Raw genomic sequence first — 22,230 nt, 5'->3', positions numbered from 1 at the left:
CCAATATCTCTAACTCCCCATTTAGTAACTATCCTCTCCTATTTTTAACTGACAAATCCATTTGTTCTCTAGGCTTCCTTAACTTGTTAATCTCATTCCAAAACTTTTTCTTATTTTCAACAAAATTTTTTGATAACATCTCACCCACTCTCTCATTTGCTCTCTTTTTACATTGCTTCACCACTCTCTTAACCTCTCTCTTTTTCTCCATATACTCTTCCCTCCTTGCATCACTTCTGCTTTGTAAAAACTTCTCATATGCTAACTTTTTCTCCCTTACTACTCTCTTTACATCATCATTCCACCAATCGCTCCTCTTCCCTCCCGAACCCACTTTCCTGTAACCACAAACTTCTGCTGAACACTCTAACACTACATTTTTAAACCTACCCCATACCTCTTTGACCCCATTGCCTATGCTCTCATTAGCCCATCTATCCTCCAATAGCTGTTTATATCTTTCCCTAACTGCCTCCTCATTTAGTTTATAAACCTTCACCTCTCTCTTCCCTGATGCTTCTATTCTCCTTGTATCCCATCTACCTTTTACTCTCAGTGTAGCTACAACTAGAAATTGATAAGATATATCTGTGGCCCCTCTATAAACATGTACATCCTGAAGTCTACTTAACAGTCTTTTATCTACCAATGCATAATCCAACAAACTACTGTCATTTCGCCCTACATCATATCTTGTATACTTATTTATCCTCTTTTTCTTAAAATATGTATTACCTATAACTAAACCCCTTTCTATACTAGAATTTATGAGTATATATACGTCAAACACAGTACCTCGTAAGACGTATATATACGGCCGCAACAGTCAAAGGGTTAACCTTTTGACTGTCGCGATCGTGTATGTACGTCATAGGAGATACTGTGTTTGACGTATCTATACGCATAAATTCTAGCGGCTTCAAATCAAGCAGGAGAAAGCTGGTAGGCCCACATGTGAGAGAATGGGTCTCCATGGTCAGTGTGCACCATATAAAAAAAATCGGGGAGCCAGTGGTGCATTGTGGGAATACCATTTCAGTCATCCTTTTTCAGCATGTCTAGCGGTAAGAAATATGTGACTTCCCTGCAAATCTGGGACTCTTCTCTTCCCAAGTGATGCTCTAACACAGATGGAAGTGTCAATGAAGATCAATTTCATGATTTCGAGGAGTTTGAGACCAAAAGCAATGGAGGAGGTGGAGGAGGAGGAGGAGGAGGAGGAGGAAGAAGAAGAGGAGGAGGAGGAAGAAGAGGAGGAGGAAGAAGAGGAGGAGGAAGGAAGGAGGAGGAGGAAGGAGGGAGGAGGAGGAAGGAGGGAGGAGGAAGAAGGAGGGAGGAGGAAGAAGGAGGGAGGAGGTGGGAGGGAGGAGGAGGAAGGAGGGAGGGAGGAAGAAGGAGGGAGGAGGAGGAAGGAGGAGGAGGGAGGAGGAGGAAGGTGGAAGGAGGAGGAAGAAGAAGAAGAAGAAGAAGAAGAATAATAATAATACCTAATAATAATAATATGTAATAATATGTTCCCTTGAGGCATGAAAACAGTTCACCCCATGACAGTGACAAGATAAGGGGAGATAACATCTGATAAGAGCTGACCTTTGATGAGCGTAAACCAGGGTGGAGGGAGGGGGGCAGCTGTCCATCTGTCAAGAGCCAGGAGGAGGAGGAGGAGGAGGAGGAGGAGGAGGAGGAGGAGGAGGAGGAGGAGGAGGAGGAGGAGGAGGAGGAGGAGGAGGAGGAGGAGGAGGAGGAGGAGGAGGAGGAGGAGGAGGAGGAGGAGGAGGAGGAGGAGGAGGAGGAGGAGGAGGAGGAGGAGGAGGAGGAGGAGGAGGAGGAGGAGGAGGAGGAGGAGGAGGAGGAGGAGGAGGAGGAGGAGGAGGAGGAGGAGGAGGAGGAGGAGGAGGAGGAGGAGGAGGAGGAGGAGGAGGAGGAGGAGGAGGAGGAGGAGGAGGAGGAGGAGGAGGAGGAGGAGGAGGAGGAGGAGGAGGAGGAGGAGGAGGAGGAGGAGGAGGAGGAGGAGGAGGAGGAGGAGGAGGAGGAGGAGGAGGAGGAGGAGGAGGAGGAGGAGGAGGAGGAGGAGGAGGAGGAGGAGGAGGAGGAGGAGGAGGAGGAGGAGGAGGAGGAGGAGGAGGAGGAGGAGGAGGAGGAGGAGGAGGAGGAGGAGGAGGAGGAGGAGGAGGAGGAGGAGGAGGAGGAGGAGGAGGAGGAGGAGGAGGAGGAGGAGGAGGAGAAGGAGGAGGAGGAGGAGGAGGAGGAGGAGGAGGAGGAGGAGGAGGAGGAGGAGGAGGAGGAGGAGAAGGAGGAGAAGGAGGAGGAGGAGGAGGAGGAGGAGGAGGAGGAGGAGGAGGAGGAGGAGGAGGAGGAGGAGGAGGAGGAGGAGGAGGAGATGACGATGAACAAACATTTGTCTGTCTGTCTATTTGTCTGTCTGCCAAACTCCCTGTCTATCCGTCTAGCTCTGTCTCAGAGAGAGCCACAAGACTGTGTCATCATCACGTTTACTCACATCTTCAAGCAGAGTATAGCACTTTGTCTGGATTTTTTGGGTTATCCTAGGTAATTTACACTATGTATAGTTGTATTTATGTGTACCTGTGAGACAGAGATAGACAGAGAGATAGACAGAGAGAGAGAAAGAGAGAGAGAAAGAGAGACAGATTGAAAGAGATAGAATGAGGGAGAAATATAATTAGATAGAATGGAGGGGGAAGCAGCATCCAACCCCATTGTTTTGACAGGCGGTAGGGGGAGTGACTAATGAGACAATATGTCATTTTGACAGCTGCCGACTCCTGACTCAAAACAATTATAAGCCACACACTCGCACACAAGACAAGCTTGCTGAAGGGTGATAATAGGAGTTTTATGAAAGTATCTAGTGACTATATATGTGTATATATATTATAGAAACCAGAAGCAAGAAGGGAAGGCAGGAATGAAGGAAGGACTAGATGAAAGGAAGGAAAAAAGTAATGAAGGACAGATGAAGGAATGTAGGAAGAGAGGTGGAATGCCCTCCAGGTAGGAAAGGAATGAAGGAAATTAGGAAGGAATGATGACACACGACCATTTACCTAGGATAACTACATAACACAACTGCCTGCTAATACTTTGAAGAAAGCTGCTCAGACGAGGTGTTTTGTCTTTGCACATAAAAAAAAAAATTCAACAAAAATGCACACACACTGATTTTGTGTGTGAGAGTGTAAAACACCATTGTGTATGACACCATGTTTTATGTTTGAGGAGTGTAAAACACCACTGTGTATGACACCATGTTTCAAAGAGTTCCACAAGCTGCAGAACTTCTAGGAATATGTTCAGTGACTGTATATTGGTATATATATTATAGAGCAATAGTAATAAACAATTTTTTGTATTGTTTGTTTTTGTAAACAAGTTTTGTAAACAATATATTGATAATTATGTTTGTGTGCTTATTGTGTTGTATACAACGAGTGTATATATGTACATTGCACCTTACTTTGGTCTCACAGGCCACATAAGTTATGTGAAAAAATAAAATAGTGAAAAAAACAACCTTCAAATACAAGTAAACTAAAGTTTACCGGGTGAGCGGCAGTCGCCGCTGTTGCCATACGCGGCTCATTTTCTGCAAACTTCATGCCTCTATATCTCGGTAAGTACTGATGGGAAAAATTTTTTTTGGGGACTAAAACAATCAGAAAAATAATCTTAACATTTTCATAAGAAAAAATAATTTTTTTTTTTTTTCGAATATTTTGCGACACCAGGAGACACTTCAGGATTGGGCCCTTCGACAGTCAAAGGGTTAATATATGTTAGTGTAAACTTGTTATCTGGCATTTATATGCATTTTTTTTTCAACAAACCAGCCATATCCCACCGAGGCAGGGTTATATGCATTTATAAGTAGAAAAAATGGCGTTTTGTTTTCCGGTGATGTCCATTTTCCGGAGGTAGCCTGGAACCTAACCTGCCGTATAAGTGAGGCCCTACTGTATATGTTAAATATTAAAAGCAATTAAAAAATAGAAAAACAATTATATCTCAGCATCAATAAATTGTAAAATGTAAACATTGTTTTTGTCGATTAGTAATCATTTTTTCACCAACCTCAACACGCCATAAATTCGCAAACTTTTGATAATTAGTGCAATATCTGCCGTTCTTTATCCCTACAAATGTCAAAAAATTAGGGCTGTTATGAAATTCTTTACTAGTTTGTAAAATAGTCATTGTCGAATGCTTGTGAAAATCTTTCCAATTTGTTCATTAAGAATGGAGCTCTTTCAATAAATAGGTCAATAACTTACTCCTGAGATATTAAGGAAAAAGCAGCCAAGCATATTACTTGGGAGCAAATTTTTTTTTATAGAGAAAATCGCGCTATTTACGAGTCTTGGCATTTGAAATAAGTGTTCTACAGTAACCCTTGTGGTACACATGTTTTCTATAGTGTTAGTGGACCAGAAAGTGTAAAATTATAATCTTATGGGTACACTCTTGTAGCGTTAGTTGCCAACCACTCATCAAATTGTCAGTTTTTATTCATTTGAGACTCTGTATTATATTTGTATGTTATTTATCATATGTCTAATATAATTCTGGAACAAGTGACAGATAAGTAACTAAAATGGTTAATAATAGCATAAATATACAACATTTTATTGCACCATGAGCAAAATGCTTCTTTCCATCATGGTGTCTTCACCATCACTCCGACTTCTCCCTGGTCTGCCATAGCTCCTCCCATTTTGTAATGATGCCAAATGATGTTTTTAATATATTAGGGGACAAAATACAAAATAATAATAAAAAATTAGAAAAATGCAGAAAATTCATTGCATGCACAGGGGATATCCTAACTGGCATCATCACAAGAAATGTTGTAGTGACTATAATTTGTTGTTGAAACAGCATACGAAGATGAGAATTATATCAAAATGTTGCTAGACTGATGTATTTTTATGAAAGCTTAACTCATTTCTAGAATTTTTTTATGTATATATTTTTTTTTTACCTGTCACTGCGCACAATCTGATACCTCTCAGCCCTCAAGGGACGATGGAAAAATGCAAGTAAAGTGGGGCCAGTGTGAGTACAGAGGACAAAGTGAGACGAGTCGTGTACTGAGCATGACAGGGCAGGAAGGTTTCACCATCGTACTCAGAATGGCGCACAATTTGAAACTTATGAATCATTTATTTCTAGAATTTTCTATTTAATATTTTCGGGTTGCAGTAAACCACGGATAACTGAAACCGTGAAAACTGAATCTGTGGAAACAACCTGTGGATAAGTGGGGTTCTACTGTATAGTACCCACACTCTTATGGTTAAATGCAAAGTTGCAGTTTGAAGGGTCATTTGAACTGTGACTTCCACACACGTTTCTGACCAAAACAATTAAATTCCCTTTTTTAAGCCATGCTAACATGCTTGTAAATGGTTGATGTGGTAAAAAAAAAAAAATCACTGTCTAGCATCAAAACATCCACAATTTAACAGACTCCCTTACCCACTTCAAATTTTCCCCCTCTTCCAATCTCTATCTTGGGGGCCTTGTTTAATGCACTACAACTGAATCCCACTTAGCCAAATTCATTGACATTGAGGGAGTCTCAGGATAACTGAAATTTTGTCTTTAACATTTAGCAAAATTCAAATGGATCTCACCACCACCAAACAAAACTAAGAAATAAAAAAAAAATATATATATATAAAAATAATCTTAACAGTAAAATAACAATAACAATAAAAATAAATAATGCAGGACTTACTAGTCACTGTATAACAATGTTCTGAATATTATTATATATTTACTACAGGTTAAGGTTTTATTCCCAAATCTGTTGTAGTATTTTCAAAGGGGTGAAAATAGAAGACAACTGCAATAGGCCTACTGGCCCATGCTAGGCAGGCCTTTCTCAAACTGAACTCTTCTCACTAATTTTCAAACCCACATAGGGCATTAGCATCAATGACTATTTAGTAGAATGTTTCACTCACCTACAAGTCTACTACTAAATTGGTACTAATACAAGATTATTTTCCAAGACAATACAAATGTATAATGGAGACTGATTAACATAGGTTGTGTTGCTGGCATCAGCTTCTGAAAGTGCTCAAACTCATTAGAAATCCCCAGTGGCATTAACTTCCAAATGTGCAATGGAAAAGTAGACAAATGCAGTATAATGTAATCTTCTATTGACAAAGTCTGACTTGACAAAGCCCACTGTGTGGGAAAACAGATTGCAATATACTGCATTTGTCTACTTTTCCATCATATCGGTATTTTATATAATTTATCTCCAAAGGCGCTCAAACTCTTCAAAACTCCCCAGTGGCATCAACCCACAAAGGTGCTCAAACCCCTATGAAATCAACTCCTGTCATAACTCTTGAGAAATGCCCAAATTCTCCTCATTCAATTTCATCATCCTCTATTTCATCTTCTAGTTAAATCAACCTAAAATAAGCAAGAAACATCACTTCCAATGATCAAGAATAGCATCAGCTTTCAAAGTAAATAATATGCTGTTTAATTAACAGGCAGACATTATTTAAACAATTTATAAGTGAAAAGCAACAGTGCTTAAACCTCTAACTGTCTCTCAAGTAGTTCTTCATGCTTGGGGTGAATGGTATGAAATGAATTTCTTGATGACAAATGAAAGATCAGAAGGAATACTAGTGAAAGGGAGATGATTTTGGTCAGTTTTAGACTGGAATTGGCATGAAATAGGCCACAAAATGGGAGAAATTAATTTGGGGCATATTTTCTAAGGAAGGGTTCCCACTGGGTGCTTTAGATGAATGGGTAATGTCTTACAATCAATGGATACTATGGAAGGAATACTATCAAAATACATAAGAATTGGGTCAGTTAGTCACAAAGTAACTTAAAATAGGCCTCAAAGTGGGCAAAATTGCTCATGCATAAAGTCCTCACCAACCCTCCAACTTTGCACCTGTGTAATTCTGTACACATTATATCAATTTTTTTCAATTCTGGTGTGACTACTATTTTAAAATAATTTTTTTTAATCCTTCCAATAAATGGTAACAGAGAAAGGGCTTTCAGTTTGGGGTTATTGACAGTGAAAGGGTTAAATGAAATTGAGTAAAGTATTTTAACTGTCATGTGGACATGCCTCTGGCAAGACAGTGATGGAGTGGATGATGATGAAAGTCTTTCATCTTTTTCAAGGTCATCCTGCCTTGGTGAGAAAGAGCCAATGTGTATAAAAAAAAAAAAAAAAAAAAAACACACGAAGTGAAATTAGATATGAAATATTATAGTTCAGGAACACATCTCCGATGATAACATGGGTGTCTGAGAAAACAGGTTCAAAGTTCTGAGCAACCATCTTACGAAAAATTTTCAGGAATGACATAACATCTTAAGTTAGGCCTACTGTGTTTGATAAAAAAAAAAATAATCCTTTGTTACATAGTGCTCCAGAGAGAAATTTACACAAAACATGAATGGTAAGTTGTAGAATCACTGGGGGCAAGTACATTCATAAATATCTCTTTAGAGATTGGATGTAAAATCTGTGTTAGTTTCAAGCTGAAATTTACATTAATATATTTAAGGTAACCCAATATTGATATACTATGGAAATTTTTTAGCAACACTTAGTAACTAAACTGAATGTTCCTTCAATAATCCAAGTTGTCAATGGATTATGGTCCAAGACTGACTGAAGCAGCTTTCTAAAGTTTCCTCCACACAATGCACATTAGTTGTGAATTCCAGGTGTCAAGTATAGGAATGACTGCCATCTACAAATATTACTTCCAATACAGAGAATTTTAAGATTTACTCACAAATTTCGATTTCCTCCTCGTCCTCTTCTTCTTCCCCGACCTCTACCTCTTCCTGTTTCTGCTGCTGCTGCCTGGGCTTGTGCTGCATCAACAGCAGCTACAATATGAATATACAGCATAAATACAATATTGTACAAACAAAACAGTAAAAATATAATTATCAAACTAACAATTTACCTATTTACAAGTGCTTTACAGCACTTCACTTTATGGCATTTCACTAATGCAGCAGTTTTCAATTATACCCATTCTTCATTTATTCAGACTTCCTACAATAAATATATCCACCACTCACTATAAGCTTCCCCTACAAGTCATGTGTATCAAACAAAATTTACTAAAATACTGGGAGCAAGGGACTAGTAACCCCTTCTATATTCATTTACTAAAAAATCAAAGAAGAAAATTTTGAAACTTCAAGTCAAAACAAAAGCCAAGACTTACCTAAAAGAATAAATTTCCTCAGTATTTTGTTTAATCTACTAATCTCCCACAACAGAAGGATGACCCAGAAAAGGAAACACATTCACTTATAATTATTCCCTAATTATCTTCCAGAAGTGCATGCACATCAAAATGGAAATGACTCTCCAAACTGCTACATCCCCATTAATCCAATAGAGTGCAAGCAATGTAGTGCACACTTCCAGTATTTAAGTCCACTAACCAATTCCTCTAAAATCTTTAATTAATGTTAAGCCCCCAACCCCCAAAATCCATTCTTCACTCTGATCCAACATATTTAAGCCCCTACCATATCAAGCCCTCACACCATTCTTCCAATCCTTCTTGGCATGTCAATATTATTTGCACAATACCTTTTCTCTCTGCTACAATCTCTGCTCTCTTCTTCTTCAAGTCTTCAGATAAAGTTGGCACAATCTTGTCAATAAAATTATCCACCACAAGAGATCGTGTCTCAGATGTAATGCGAGTACGGCAGTTTGGGCAGTCTTTTTTGTTTTTTTTCCACTGGTCAATGCAGTGCTGACAGAATGTGTGGCTGCAGTTCAACATTATGGCCTGAAATTTGATTTGTTTATAAAAATAGCAAAAATACAATAATAATAACAATTATACCTAAGTAGTAGGTTGGTAGATGGTAACCACCCAGGGAGGTACTATTGTCCTGCCAAGTGAATGTGAAACCGAAACCTGTAATTATTTTACATGATGGTAGGACTGCTAGTGTCTTCTTTCTCATAAACATGTGGGATACCAGGTATATCTTGCTACTTCTACTTACACTTAGGTCACACTACACATACATGTACATGCATATATACTGTATATATATACCCATCTGAGTTTTCTTCTATTTTCTTAATAGTTCTTGTTCTTTATTTCCTCTAATCTCCATGGGGAGGTGGAACAGAATTCTTCCTCCATAAGCTATGCATGTTGTAAGAGGTGACTAAAATGCTTGGAGCAAGGGGGCTAGTAACCCCTTCTCCTGTATAAATTACTAAATTTTAAAAGAGAAACTTTCATTTTTCTTTTTGGGCCACCCTGCCTCAGTGAGATATGGCCAGTTTGTTGGAAAAAATAAAAAATGAAATGCCTATTTCAAACCATCCCTCAGGAAGATTATTATCCCTTCATGTTATAAGTGCAATGAACAAAGATAAATAAAAAATTAATCTTTGGCATCTTTTTTTCCTTATATGATTAACTTTAAAATAATATTCTTATTTCTGCTACACTTTATAAAACTCTTACTAACTTTACCATATTCAACAGATGATATTAACACACAAGTAGTCTCCCACCAAGGTAGGGTGACCCGAAATAGAAGAAACACTTTCACCATCATTTGCTTTATCACTATCTTGCCAGAGACATGCCAGTACTACAGTCGAGATGCCCCTTCAAACTGCAAATATCCTCAAAGTACAGGAACTGTACTTCCCACCTCCAGGATTCAAGTCCAGCTAACTGGTTTCCCTGAATCCCTTCCCAAAATGTTACCTAGCTCACACTCCAGCAGCTCACCAAGTCCCAAAAACTATTTGTCTCCACTCCTATCTCACTCATTTCTATCTAACATGCTCACACAAGCCCCTCACACACAAAACCTCCTTTATCCCCTCTCTGCAACCTTTTCTAAGGCAACCCCCCCAACCCTCCACTTACAGATTTATACACCCGCTAAGTTATCCTATTTTGCTCCATCCTCTCTAAGTGTTCAAAATCACCTCAACAACCCCTCCTCAACCCTCTGGACCACCATAATAAACTGTATTTTACTAAAAACTTCTTGTATCAAATGCTGTGGAATTCATAATACAGGATTCATGCGTCTATGTAATACAGCCTCTTCTCACTTAGCAACGTACTAGTTTACAGATGACTCGAACTTACGACAGGCTCTCTCACTAGTATGCATACCTAAATAATGTATATTAGAGCTGATTTCCTCTGTTCTGTTTATTACAATATACAGTACACTACTGTATAAACATTTAAAAATATACCAGAAATGTTATAAATGCTGCATGACAATATCAAAGATGGTTAACACAAACCCACTACCATTTTAGCATGCTCCTCACTTACCAATGAATTCGTTTACCAATGTGGTCTTAGGAACAGAACTCTCTTGTTAAGTGAGGAGAGGCTGTACTGTGCTACTCTCATTACAACAGTGTATCAGAATCTAGAGTTGTCAGCACAACTTTCAGTAACTCCACATCTCCTTATCTCCAAGCGATGAATTCTCCACATATTGTTTACACCAAAGACCTAAGTGAATTTTTTATAAGCAAGACTCAGAATTTGGAGATGCAAACCTATATGATGATATCCTAACACCAAATGACTTCCAAGAAGCGATAAATGACATGCCCATGCACTCTGCCCCAGGCCCAGACTCATGGAATTCCATGTTCATCAAAAACTGCAAGAAGCCACTATAATGTGCTTCTAACATTCTATGGAGAGGGAGCATGGACACAAGAGTCATCCCACAGCTGCTAAAAACTGCAGGCATAGCCCCATTCCACAAAGGGGACAGTAAAGCAATAGCAAAGAACTACAGACTGATAGTGCTAACATCCCATATCATGGAAAGAAATCGTATAAAATACCGACACAATGGAAATATAAACACATATGCAGTATGATGTGATCCTTTATTGACAAAGTTTCGCCAACACAGTGGGCTTTTTCAAGCCACAAACAGATCTGTATGTGACTTGAAAAAGCCCACTGTGTGGGCGAAACGTCAATAAAGGCATTGCACTTCCCATTTCCAGGACTCAAGTCCAGTTATATAAAATAACCAGTTTCCCTGAATCCCTTCACTTACTATTACCCTGCTCACACTCCAACAGATCGTCAGGTCCCAAATACCATTTGTCTCCATTCACTCCTATCTAACACGCTAACGCACGCTTTCTGGAAGTCCAAACCCCTCGCCCACAACACCTCCTTTATCCCCTCCCTCCAACCTTTTCGAGGACAACCCCTACCCCGCCTTCCTTCCCCTACAGATTTATATGCTCTCCATGTCATTCTACTTTGATCCATTCTCTCTAAATGACCAAACCACCTCAACAACCCCTCTTCAGCCCTCTGGCTAATACTTTTATTAACTCTACACCTCCTAATTTCCACACTCCGAATTTTCTGCATAATATTTACACCACACATTGCCCTTAGAGAGGACATCTCCACTGCCTCCAATTGCCTCCTCACTGCTGCATTCACAACCCAAGCTTCACACCCATATAAAAGTGTTGGTACTACTATACTTTCATACATTCCCTTCTTTGTCTCCATAGATAACATTTTTTCTTTCTTTCTTTCAACACACCAGCCGTATCCCACCAAGGCGGGGTGGCCCAAAAGGAAAAACAAAAGTTTCTCCTATCACATTTAGTAATATATACAGGAGAAGGGATTACTAGCACCTTGCCCCTGGCATTTTAGTCGCCTCTTACAACACGCATAGCTTACGGAGGAAGAATTCTGTTCCACTTCCCCATGGAGATAAGAGGAAATAAACAAGAACAAGAGCTAGTAAGAAAATAGAAGAAAACCCAGAGGGGTGTGTATACATATGCTTGTACATGTATGTGTAGTGTGACCTAAGTGTAAGCAGAAGTAGCAAGACGTACCTGAAACCTTGCATGTTTATGAGACAGAAAAAACACCAGCAATCCTACCATCGTGTAAAACAATTACAGGCTTACGTTTTACACTCACTTGGCAGGACGGTAGTACCTCCCTGGGCGGTTGCTGTCTACCAACCAACTACCTAGATAACATTTTTTGTCTCCACATATACCTCAATGCACCACTCACCTTTTTTCCCTCATCAATTCTATGATTAACCTCATCCTTCATAAATCCATCCACCGATACGTCAACTCCCAAGTATCTGAAAACATTCACTTCTTCCATACTCCTCCCCAATTTGATATCCAATTTTTCTTTATCTAAATCATTTGATACCCTCATCACCTTACTCTTTTCTATGTTCACTTTCAACTTTCTACCTTTACACACACTCCCAAACTCATCCACTAACCTTTGCAATTTTTCTTTAGAATATCCCATAAGCACAGTATCATCAGTGTGGCATGCAAAGAGTACGTAACCTTTATTCGGCGCATGTACACACCCTCATTTACAGGCTATCTCCCCCAACCAGCGAACCAGGTTGCTAAGAGTTGATGATGGGGCCCCGTCGTTCAACTAGTGACCAGGTTCTAGCCAATAAGAAGATGGTTTTTGGCAATCGCAGAGGTTATGTGGGTACCGCTCTCCTGTCTGCCCTTGTCATTCCCATTCTAGAGCTGGTTGAAGCACGGTCTGCTATCTTGTGGCTTCTATTTCTGCCTTGCTTACCATGGAGTGCACTATACTTATCCCTGTACATAGTGTACATATTGCTGTTCTAAATTGGTGAAGGATAATATAAGTCTCAACTTTTTCTGCTGTGTTTATTTTGCTCCCATTACACCCGGGATAACAGGCCATTTGGAATCCTGGGTTGTAATATGGGTAGCCTGTCCGAGAGCTGGAGCTGGACTTAGAGAAACGGTTAAGCTTAGGGTGAAGCTCGTAGCAGGAAAATTGTGCAGCTTGCTGTCTGGCATTGCTTTACAAATTTTGAGTGTCAGTTACTGTTATGGTCAGCCTTGCTATTGTGTGATCGTTCAACAGCTCGCTACTAGCTTGTTCGGTGTGCTCGCTTCGCTATGGTCAATCTTGTAGAACAGTGTAGCTGTCTGGCATTGCTTTACAAATTTTGCGTGTCAGTTGTTACTAGCCTGTTCGGTGTGGAGAATTTTGCAGTCGGCTTTGCTTGTATGCGTATTCTGCAATCATACTGTGCATAGCTAAGCGTGTTCTGCAAATTAACGTGTTACGTTGGGGTATTCTGCAATCGTACTGTGCATAGCGAATAACTTATGCCACCTAGACGAGTCAGACGTCTGGTGTCGGCACATACTTTGCATAACCTACCTAAATTGTCCCTACAGCGTTGTTGGCAAATTGCTCGTTCCATTGGCATTAAATACAAACGCACTCTTACAGCTGCGCAACTGCGTTCACTGATTGCTGACAAACTTATAGAAGAAGAGATGGCACATCAGACTCCTCCTTCTATGGGAGCTAGGGCAAAAACTACTATGTTCTCGCAGGAGGAAGATGATACACCTACGGAGCAAAATGGTAAGTATAGTGCAGCTGGGTTGTCTCAAGGTGAATCAGCGTCGTTGGCACTTGAGCTGGCAAAAATCAATCTTGAGCAAACTAGGGAACAGAGAGCATTCGCAAGGGAAGAATTTGATAGTGAAAGAAAAAGGAGGCAGTTTTCGCATTCTGTAAATGATTTTAGTTTACAAAAAGCAGTACATATTGTTCCCCGCTTCAATGAGGCCGAACCAGAACAATTTTTCGAAAGCTTCGAAAATCAGGCTCAAGCCTTGAGGTGGCCGGAACAGCATTGGGCATTGTTGGTTCATACAGCATTATTGGGTAAGGCACAGGAATTTACGTCAGTATTAAATGACGCTGAATTTTCTGATTATCAAGTAGTGAAGACCACAGTGTTGGGAGCATATACAGTGGACCCCCGCATACCGCACGCATCGCATACCGTACAATCCGCATACCGCTCGCTTTTTTCGCAAAAATTTTGCCTCGCATACCGCCCAAAAACTTGCTCACCGCTCTTCGTCCGAGACGCGTCCAATGTGCGGCCTGAGCCACGCTCACATGGTCCGCTGGTGGCACTGTTTACCAGCCAGCCTCCGCGGTAACATCCAAGCATACAATCGGAACATTTCGTATTATTACAGTGTTTTTGGTGATTTTTTCTGGAAGATAAGTGACCATGGGCCCCAAGAAAGCTTCTAGCGCCAACCCTACAGCAATAAGGGTGAGAATTACTATAGAGATGAAGAAAAAGATCATTGATAAGTATGAAAGTGGAGTGCGTGTCTCCGAGCTGTCCAGGTTGTATAATAAACCCCAATCAACCATCGCTACTATTGGTGGTACAGCTGCTGCTGCTGTTGTACCACCGTCAGCTGCTGCTGCACTGTCAGCTGCTGCTGCACTGTCAGCTGCTGCTGTTGTACGACCATCAGCTGCTGCTGCACTGTCAGCTGCTGCTGCTGTTGTACCACCGTCAGCTGCTGCTGCTGCTGTAGTACCGTCTGCTGCTGCTGTAGCATCGTCTGCTGCTGCTGTAGCATCGTCTGCTGCTGCTGTAGCATCGTCTGCTGCTGCTGTAGCATCGTCTGTTGCTGCTGTAGCATCGTCTGCTGCTGCTGTAGCATCGTCTGCTGCTGCTGTAGTACCATCTGCTGCTGCTGTAGCATCGTCTGCTGCTGCTGTAGCATCGTCTGCTGCTGCTGTAGCATCGTCAGTTGCTGCTGTAGCATCGTCTGCTACTGCTGTAGCATAGTCTGTTGCTGCTGTAGCATCGTCTGTTGCTGCTGTACCACCGTCAGCTGCTGCTGCTGCTGTAGCACCGTTGTTGGTGTGGCTTATTGAGAATACCAAGAAACAATTAACCCCAGAGGATTTGCCACCCAGGATAACCCAAAAAAGTCAGTGTCATCGAAGACTGTCTAACTTATTTCCATTGAGGTCCTTAATCTTGTCTCCCAGGATGCAACCCACACCAGTCGACTAACACCCAGGTGAACAGGGAAAAATGCCTGGAACTAGTGCTCATATTGGTGAATTTAAAGCCAGCAAAGGTTGGTTTGAGAGATTTAAGAATCGTAGTGGCATACACAGTGTGATAAGGCCTGTTCTGGAAGAAAATGCCAAACAGGACCTACAGTACTCAGGAGGAAAAGGCACTCCCAGGACACAGTGTCTCATCAGTCATTGCTGCATCTTCAATAAAGGTGTCATTTATTCTTCATTTAGTAGAGTAGTACATGCACAATATATATTGTGCATGTACTACTCTACTATTGTGCATGTATCCTTCTCTTTGTGTGTAGGAAAATGTATATTTCATGTGGTAAAAAAATTTTTTTTCATACTTTTGGGTGTCTTGCACGGATTAATTTGATTTCCATTATTTCTTATGGGGAAAATTCATTCGCATACCGAACATTTCGCATAACAATCAGCCCTCTTGCACGGATTAAAGTCGCTATGCGGGGGTCCACTGTACATGTATCCCAGCCAAATATAGAAAGATTTTTAAATTAAGCAGGCAGCAGCTTGGTCAATCCCTAGTGGACTTTGTGAGACAGCAAACCAAAGCTTTTACCAGCTGGTATAAAGCAAGTGGTGTCTCTACCTTTGAGGAGCTGGTACAGCTTATTCTGACTGATAACCTGCTGGAGTCTGTGGGACCAGAGGTTCGAGTCTTTCTGCAGGATCGTGACTTAACCACTGCATTGGAGGCAGCCAGGTTGGCTGATACCTTCGAAACTAACCGCTCGTTGTCTGAGCGGTCCCGTCTCTCTTTTCAACAGCCTGGCATGAGCAGAGATCGTCAACCTTGGAGAATGAAGTGCCAGCCGGAGGGAGAACGTCTACATCAGCCAACTAAGTCACCTGGTGAGCCACGCTTCTCAACATATGGTCCCCCTGCGGAGAGGCAAACTACTCATGGTGCATCTCGACAACAATATCCAGAGAGACACCAGTCAGAACGACACCATTTGCAACGTCAGCAGGGAGTAAAGGGCAAGCCTGTCATCGGCTTCCTCTGCAACAAAGTAGGTCACATCCATCCCAACTGCCCCCATAAACCCCAACCCATTGGGAAAATCTCTAATATCCCTAGTAACATGTCCCCTAGAGAAGTAGAAAAAGGTATGGCCCCTTATTATTGCAAGAGTCTTATTTCCCTTCAGGAAAACTCAGAAACAATTAAAGTAAAGACCTTCAGAGATACTGGAGCATATTGCTCACTTGTAAGAGAAGGAATATTACCCCTTTCAGAGAATACTTCCTTGAATTCCTCTGTTTTATTGGAAGCATTTGGAGGAGCTATATATTCTGTTCCTTTGCATAAAATTTATGTACAGTGCAAATATTACACTGGGTACTTGACTGTAGGTGTCTCAAAAGGATTTCCCATGAAAGATGCCATGTTATTACTGGGTAATAACATTACTACTGTTAGTTCGTGTCCTGAACCTATAATGATTAATTCTTCTCCGGTGTTGGCCATAACTCGGGCAACATCCCAAGGGTTGTCTGGAGGGAATGTTGACATATCCTTGGATGACTCCGATCTCGGAATAGCCACGTTGTTTTATGAGGCACACCGGCCGGAGCCTCGTAAATCAAGTGAACAGACCCCGATCAAGCCTTCCTATTCCCAGGTTGCAGGATTGCCAGATGTCTCTGTTTCCATGCCCGAGGGACTGTCCTTCCAGGAGGAACAACGAAAGGACCCTTCTTTAAAATTCGCTTTTGAGGCAGCCATGGGTAAATCCTCTTTGGGTCATCCGGTCAAGTATGAAGTTAAAAACAATTATTTGATCTGCACTGAGACTGGTAAGGAGATAGAGGGCCGGCAATTGTATGACAGGTTAGTGGTTCCAACCAAGTTTAGACCTCAAATATTAAATATAGCTCATAATACTTCATTAGGAGGTCACTTAGGAATTACAAAAACCTTGTATAGAATCACAAAAGAATTTTATTGGCCAAAATTAAAGAAAGATGTGAAGAATCATATTAGGTGTTGCCGAGAATGTCAGCAAGTAGGAAAACCTGGACATTCCATTAAACCTGCACCTCTCCAACCTATACCTGCTGATGGAGAACCTTTTGCAGATTTAATTATAGATTGTGTAGGTCCACTACCTAGGTCAAAGTCGGGAAATCAATATTTATTTACGATTATGGATAAAGTAACCAGATACCCTGAAGCAATTCCCATTTTTTTTTTTTTTTTTTTTCAACAAGTCGGCCGTCTCCCACCGAGGCAGGGTGACCCAAAAAAGAAAGAAAATCCCCAAAAAGAAAATACTTTCATCATCATTCAACACTTTCCATGCGTAGTATTAATACTAAAGCTATTCTCAAAGCTTTAACCAAATTCATTTCTTGTTTTGGCATTCCTAAAACTATTCAAAGTGATCAAGGTACTAACTTCACTGCCAAAGCATTTAGGGAAGTATTAACTAGGTTAGGGATAATCCACAACTTATCCACTGCCTATCATCCTCAGTCCCAAGGTGCCTTGGAAAGATTCCATCAGACATTAAAAACAATGATGAGAACTTTTTGCATGCACTTTCCTACAGACTGGGATGAATCACTACCTTTGTTGCTGTTCTCAGTATGAGAGACGGTGCAAGAGTCTACAGGGTATGGTCCATTTGAGCTGATCTTTGGGCACAATGTACGAGGTCCTCTTCGGGTGCTCAAAGAAGGATGGATGGGAGAAGACGTTAGCTCAACACTCTACAACCCGTCTTCAAGGTTGCAGGTGGCACATCAGTTAGCCAAGGCTAACCTAAAGACAGCTCAAAGTAAGATGAAACAGAGGTATGACAGAAGTTCACAATTCCGCTCCTTCCATCCAGGAGACAAGGTGTTGGTGCAGGAACCTATACCTGGCTACACCTTGAAAGCTAGATTTACGGGACCTATGCAGATTGTAAGTAGATTATCTGATGTAAATTATGTGGTAGCTCCCATTGATAAGACCTCAAAAACTAAAACTTACCACATTAATCAATTAAAGTCTTTTCATACACCAGATAAAGTCCCAGTAATGACTCTGTCCTCTACCTCTGAGGACGACTCTGACTCTTTGCACTCTATCTCTGAAATTAATATTAAACTTTCAAATTCTGTCTTCCTCAAGGATCCTAGCCCTTTAATGGAGGGATTATCTGAAACGCAAGCAACAAATTTAACGGAGCTTCTACAGTCATATCCTAATATTTTTTTGGATGTGCCGAAAAAATGTACGTTAGCTTATCATGATGTAGATGTGGGAAACTCTAAACCAATTAAACTCTCCCCCTACAGAGCTAATCCTGAAAAGCAAAGGCTACTTCAGCAGGAAGTAGAATTTTTGTTAAAGCATGGTTTAGTGGAGGAGTCATCTAGTCCATGGGCTTCACCGTGCATCCTTGTGAAGAAGGCTGATGGAGGGTTTCGTATGTGTACAGACTACCGTAAGGTGAACGAGGTCACAATTACAGATGCTTACCCTCTTCCTCGTCTGGATGACGTAATTGACTTTGTAGGTAAGGCTACTTTTGTGTCCAAGTTAGATCTCCTTAAAGGCTACTATCAGGTACCTTTGACGGATAAGGCGAAGGAAATCTCTGCCTTCGTAATTCCAGGAGGTCATTATCAATACACAGTTACCCCCTTCGGAATGAAAAATTCCCCCTCTTCATTCCAGAAACTTATCCATCAGGCTATTAAAGGACTTGAAGGTACGGCAGCATACCTAGATGATATTGTTGTGGTGTCTGATACTTGGAATCAACACCAACTTAGACTTAAGGCTCTTTTTGAGACCTTTAAGAGTTCCCATTTAACAGTTAATTTATCTAAATCTTCCTTTGGCCAGGCCACTATCACTTTTCTAGGCCATGAAGTAGGTAGTGGTAAGTTGCACCTAAACTTGCTAAAATTTTTGCTATTAAAGATTATCCAGTTCCTCATGATAGGAAATCTCTTCAATGTTTCCTAGGCATGATAGGATTTTACAGAAGATTCTGTAAGAATTTCTCAGATATTGTAGCCCCTCTTACCTCTCTTACCAGTCATAAAGTTCCCTTTAATTGGACCTCAGACTGTAACACTGCTTTTAATAAAGCAAAAAGAATATTGTGTACTGCACCCATTCTCTTGTCTCCAGACTTCTCCAAACCTTTTTCATTACAGGTTGATGCTTGTGAGTCTGGGGTTGGGGCAGTACTATTACAAATCGAGAATGAGGAGTTGCAGCCTGTAGCATACTTTTCAGCCAAGTTCCAGCCACATCAGAGGGCTTACTCTACCATCGAAAAAGAAGCCCTCGCGCTGGTACTGGCTTTGGAGCATTTCGATGTTTATGTGGGCCAGACACTCACTATCCTCATAAAAACTCTTTACAGCATTTAGTAACTTACCACCTATTCCATATACTTGCAACATCTGCCACACTGCTCCCCAATCCACTCTATCATATGCCTTTTCTAAATCCATAAATGCAATAAAAACTTCCCTACCTTTATCTGAATAGTGTTCACATATATGCCTTAATGTAAACACTTGATCTACACATCCCCTACCCACTCTGAAACCTCCTTGCTCATCCACAATCCTCCATTCTGTCTTACCTCTAATTCTTTCAATTATAACCCTAGCATACACTTTTCCTGGTATACTCAGTAAACTTATTCCTCTATAATTTTTACAATCTCTTTTGTCCCCCTTCCCTTTATATAAAGGGACTATACATGCTCGCTGCCAATCCCTAGGTACCTTCCCCTCTTTCATACATTTATTAAACAAAAATACCAACCACTCCAACACTATATCCCCCACCTGCTTTTAACATTTGTCATGATCCCATCAGTTTCAGCTGCTTTACCCCCTTTCATTCTATGTAATGCCTCACGCACCTCCCCCACACTCACATCATATGTACTAATATGAATAATTTTTTTTTTTTCAACAAGTCGGCCGTCTCCCACCGAGGCAGGGTGACCCAAAGAGAATGTTAGGTAAGACACATATGCAACAGTTAGGTATCTTTATTTCGAAACGTTTCGCCTACACAGTAGGCTTCTTCAGTCGAGTACAGAAAAGTTGATAGAAGCAGAAGATACTTGAAGACGATGTAATCAGTCCATCACCCTTAAAGTTTTGAGGTGGTCAGTCCCTCAGTCTGGAGAAGAGCATTGTTCCGTTGTGCTTCTATCAACTTTTCTGTACTCGACTGAAGAAGCCTACTGTGTAGGCGAAACGTTTCGAAATAAAGATACCTAACTGTTGCATATGTGTCTTACCTAACAATCTGTCGGTATTTTATACCATTTTAATGTTGACCCAAAGAGAAAGAAAATCCCCAAAAAGAAAATACTTTCATCATCATTCAACACTTTCACCTCACTCATACATAATCACTGTGTTTGCAGAGGTGCCCAGAATACAATTTAGAAGTTTTTTTTTTTTTTTTTTTTTCTCTCTCAACAAGTTGGTCGTCTCCCACCGAGGCAGGGTGACCCAAAAAAGAAAGAAAATTTAGAAGTATATACGTATAAAAATACACAATATATCTCTCCAAACTGCCAGTATCCCAAACCCCTCCTTTAGAGTGCAGGCATTGTACTTCCCATTTCCAGGACTCAAGTCCGGTTATATAAAATAAACGGTTTCCCTGAATCCCTTCACTAAATATTACCTTGCTCACACTCCAGCAGATCGTCAGGTCCTAAATACCATTTGTCTCCATTCACTCCTATCTAACACGCTCACGCACGCTTGCTGGAAGTCCAAACCCCTCGCCCACAACACCTCCTTTACCCCCTCCCTCCAACCTTTTCGAGAACGACCCCTACCCCGCCCTCCTTCCCCTACAGATTTACACGCTCTCCATATAATAATCGTGTCCACTCATTACTTACCTTAAAATATCTGTAGTCTTAATGTAGAGTGAGAGGCGAGTAGACAAGATTAAATGAATAAACGAATGAGAGTGTAGAAGGTTGGCGAGTTATGTAAACAAACGTTGTTGCTGTTGTTGCCATCCCGGACACGAATGATTTCTGTTCACTCTGTCAAGCCGACCAGAAAAACATCTCATATTTGTTAATTTATATGTTTATATGTTATGTAGCATGTTTATTATATAATTTTGAAAAAGAAATCATAGATGGATTAAGCAAAATGTCTATATCAACGTTTTATACACATTTAATGCGCCTCAGTGATTATTATTGTGTTATCATTATTAATATGGCATCTTCAAGACCAATTACAGTCTTAATGAGTGGCTCTGAGACAGACAAGCAGACAGAAAGACAGACACAGGTAGACAGAAAGACAGACACAGGTAGACAGACACACACAGGTAGACAGACATACAGGTAGACAGAAAGACAAACACAGGTAGACAAAAAGACAGACACACAGGTAGACAGAGAGACACACAGGTAGACAAAGACAGACACACAGGTAGACAAAGATAGACACACAGGTAGACAGAAAGACAAACACACAGGTAGACAAAGACACAGGTAGATAGAAAGACACACACAGGTAGACAGACAAACAGACACACAGAGATACACAGATATACAGGCAGACAGATACAGACAGATTTATGTGCAACAGTGAAAACAAATAGAGGGTTCGAGAGTAAGAGCCTTTCTTGCCACACTCTCCAGTGCAAGATTCAGACTTCATCTTAGGGGCCATGGTGAAATTTACTGTCCAGTTAGTACAGTTAATACAGTATGATGCTGCTGATAGGGCAGGGTTACTCAAACTGATGCTGCCTGCATGACACATTGCCACCACGAGTATTGTCAAATATTGTGCATCAGCCGGCCCAGCTCAGCTGCCAGATGCACGGTCGTATGTCGAGTGGACGTACGTCGAGCAGGTCGTAAGTCGGATGGTAGGTGTATATACATTTGGACCATTTACGGGTTAAAATACCCCTGTAAATCAGGGGTTCCAAAGTGAAGAGCTGAAATTTACAAGTCTTGAGGTGAGGGCTGTCAGGATTCCCATCTTTTTCATATTGGAAGGTGACTGAGATAACAAGAAATGATGAGTGTGGCAGCATATCTGGATGAGCAGATGCTGAAGCCACTAGATTTTCAAGTGCGGTGACCTCGGAAATTTGAAATTACGCTAGCCGAAGCTAGTGTCAGATTAGTGACTGCCAGATCAGTGATGGCCGACTTGTACTATAAAGGCCTTTCTATATGCTATTCAATTCTGGACGTACATTTTCTATCAT

General features: G+C 41.0%; 1 protein-coding gene across 5 annotated transcripts in view; it reads right to left on the bottom strand.

The window, feature by feature from the left end:
* LOC128690723 (E3 ubiquitin-protein ligase rnf8-like) overlaps positions 1 to 22,230 on the bottom strand; it is a 290,771-nt gene that overhangs the window by 114,199 nt on the left and 154,342 nt on the right. For all 5 annotated transcript variants that reach the window (XM_070088192.1, XM_070088193.1, XM_070088195.1 and 2 more), the window contains exons 11-12: positions 8,633 to 8,837; positions 7,815 to 7,911 (exon numbers count right to left, since the gene is read on the bottom strand). In XM_070088192.1, the coding sequence (XP_069944293.1) occupies positions 7,815 to 7,911; positions 8,633 to 8,837 (302 nt within the window). The remainder of the gene's footprint in view (positions 1 to 7,814; positions 7,912 to 8,632; positions 8,838 to 22,230) is intronic.

The sequence above is a fragment of the Cherax quadricarinatus genome, chromosome 24, assembly GCF_038502225.1.
Source record: "Cherax quadricarinatus isolate ZL_2023a chromosome 24, ASM3850222v1, whole genome shotgun sequence".
Lineage (NCBI taxonomy): Eukaryota > Metazoa > Arthropoda > Malacostraca > Decapoda > Parastacidae > Cherax > Cherax quadricarinatus.
The sequence above is the reverse complement of the archived record's forward strand: the minus strand, read 5'-3'. Positions and strand labels throughout refer to the sequence as shown.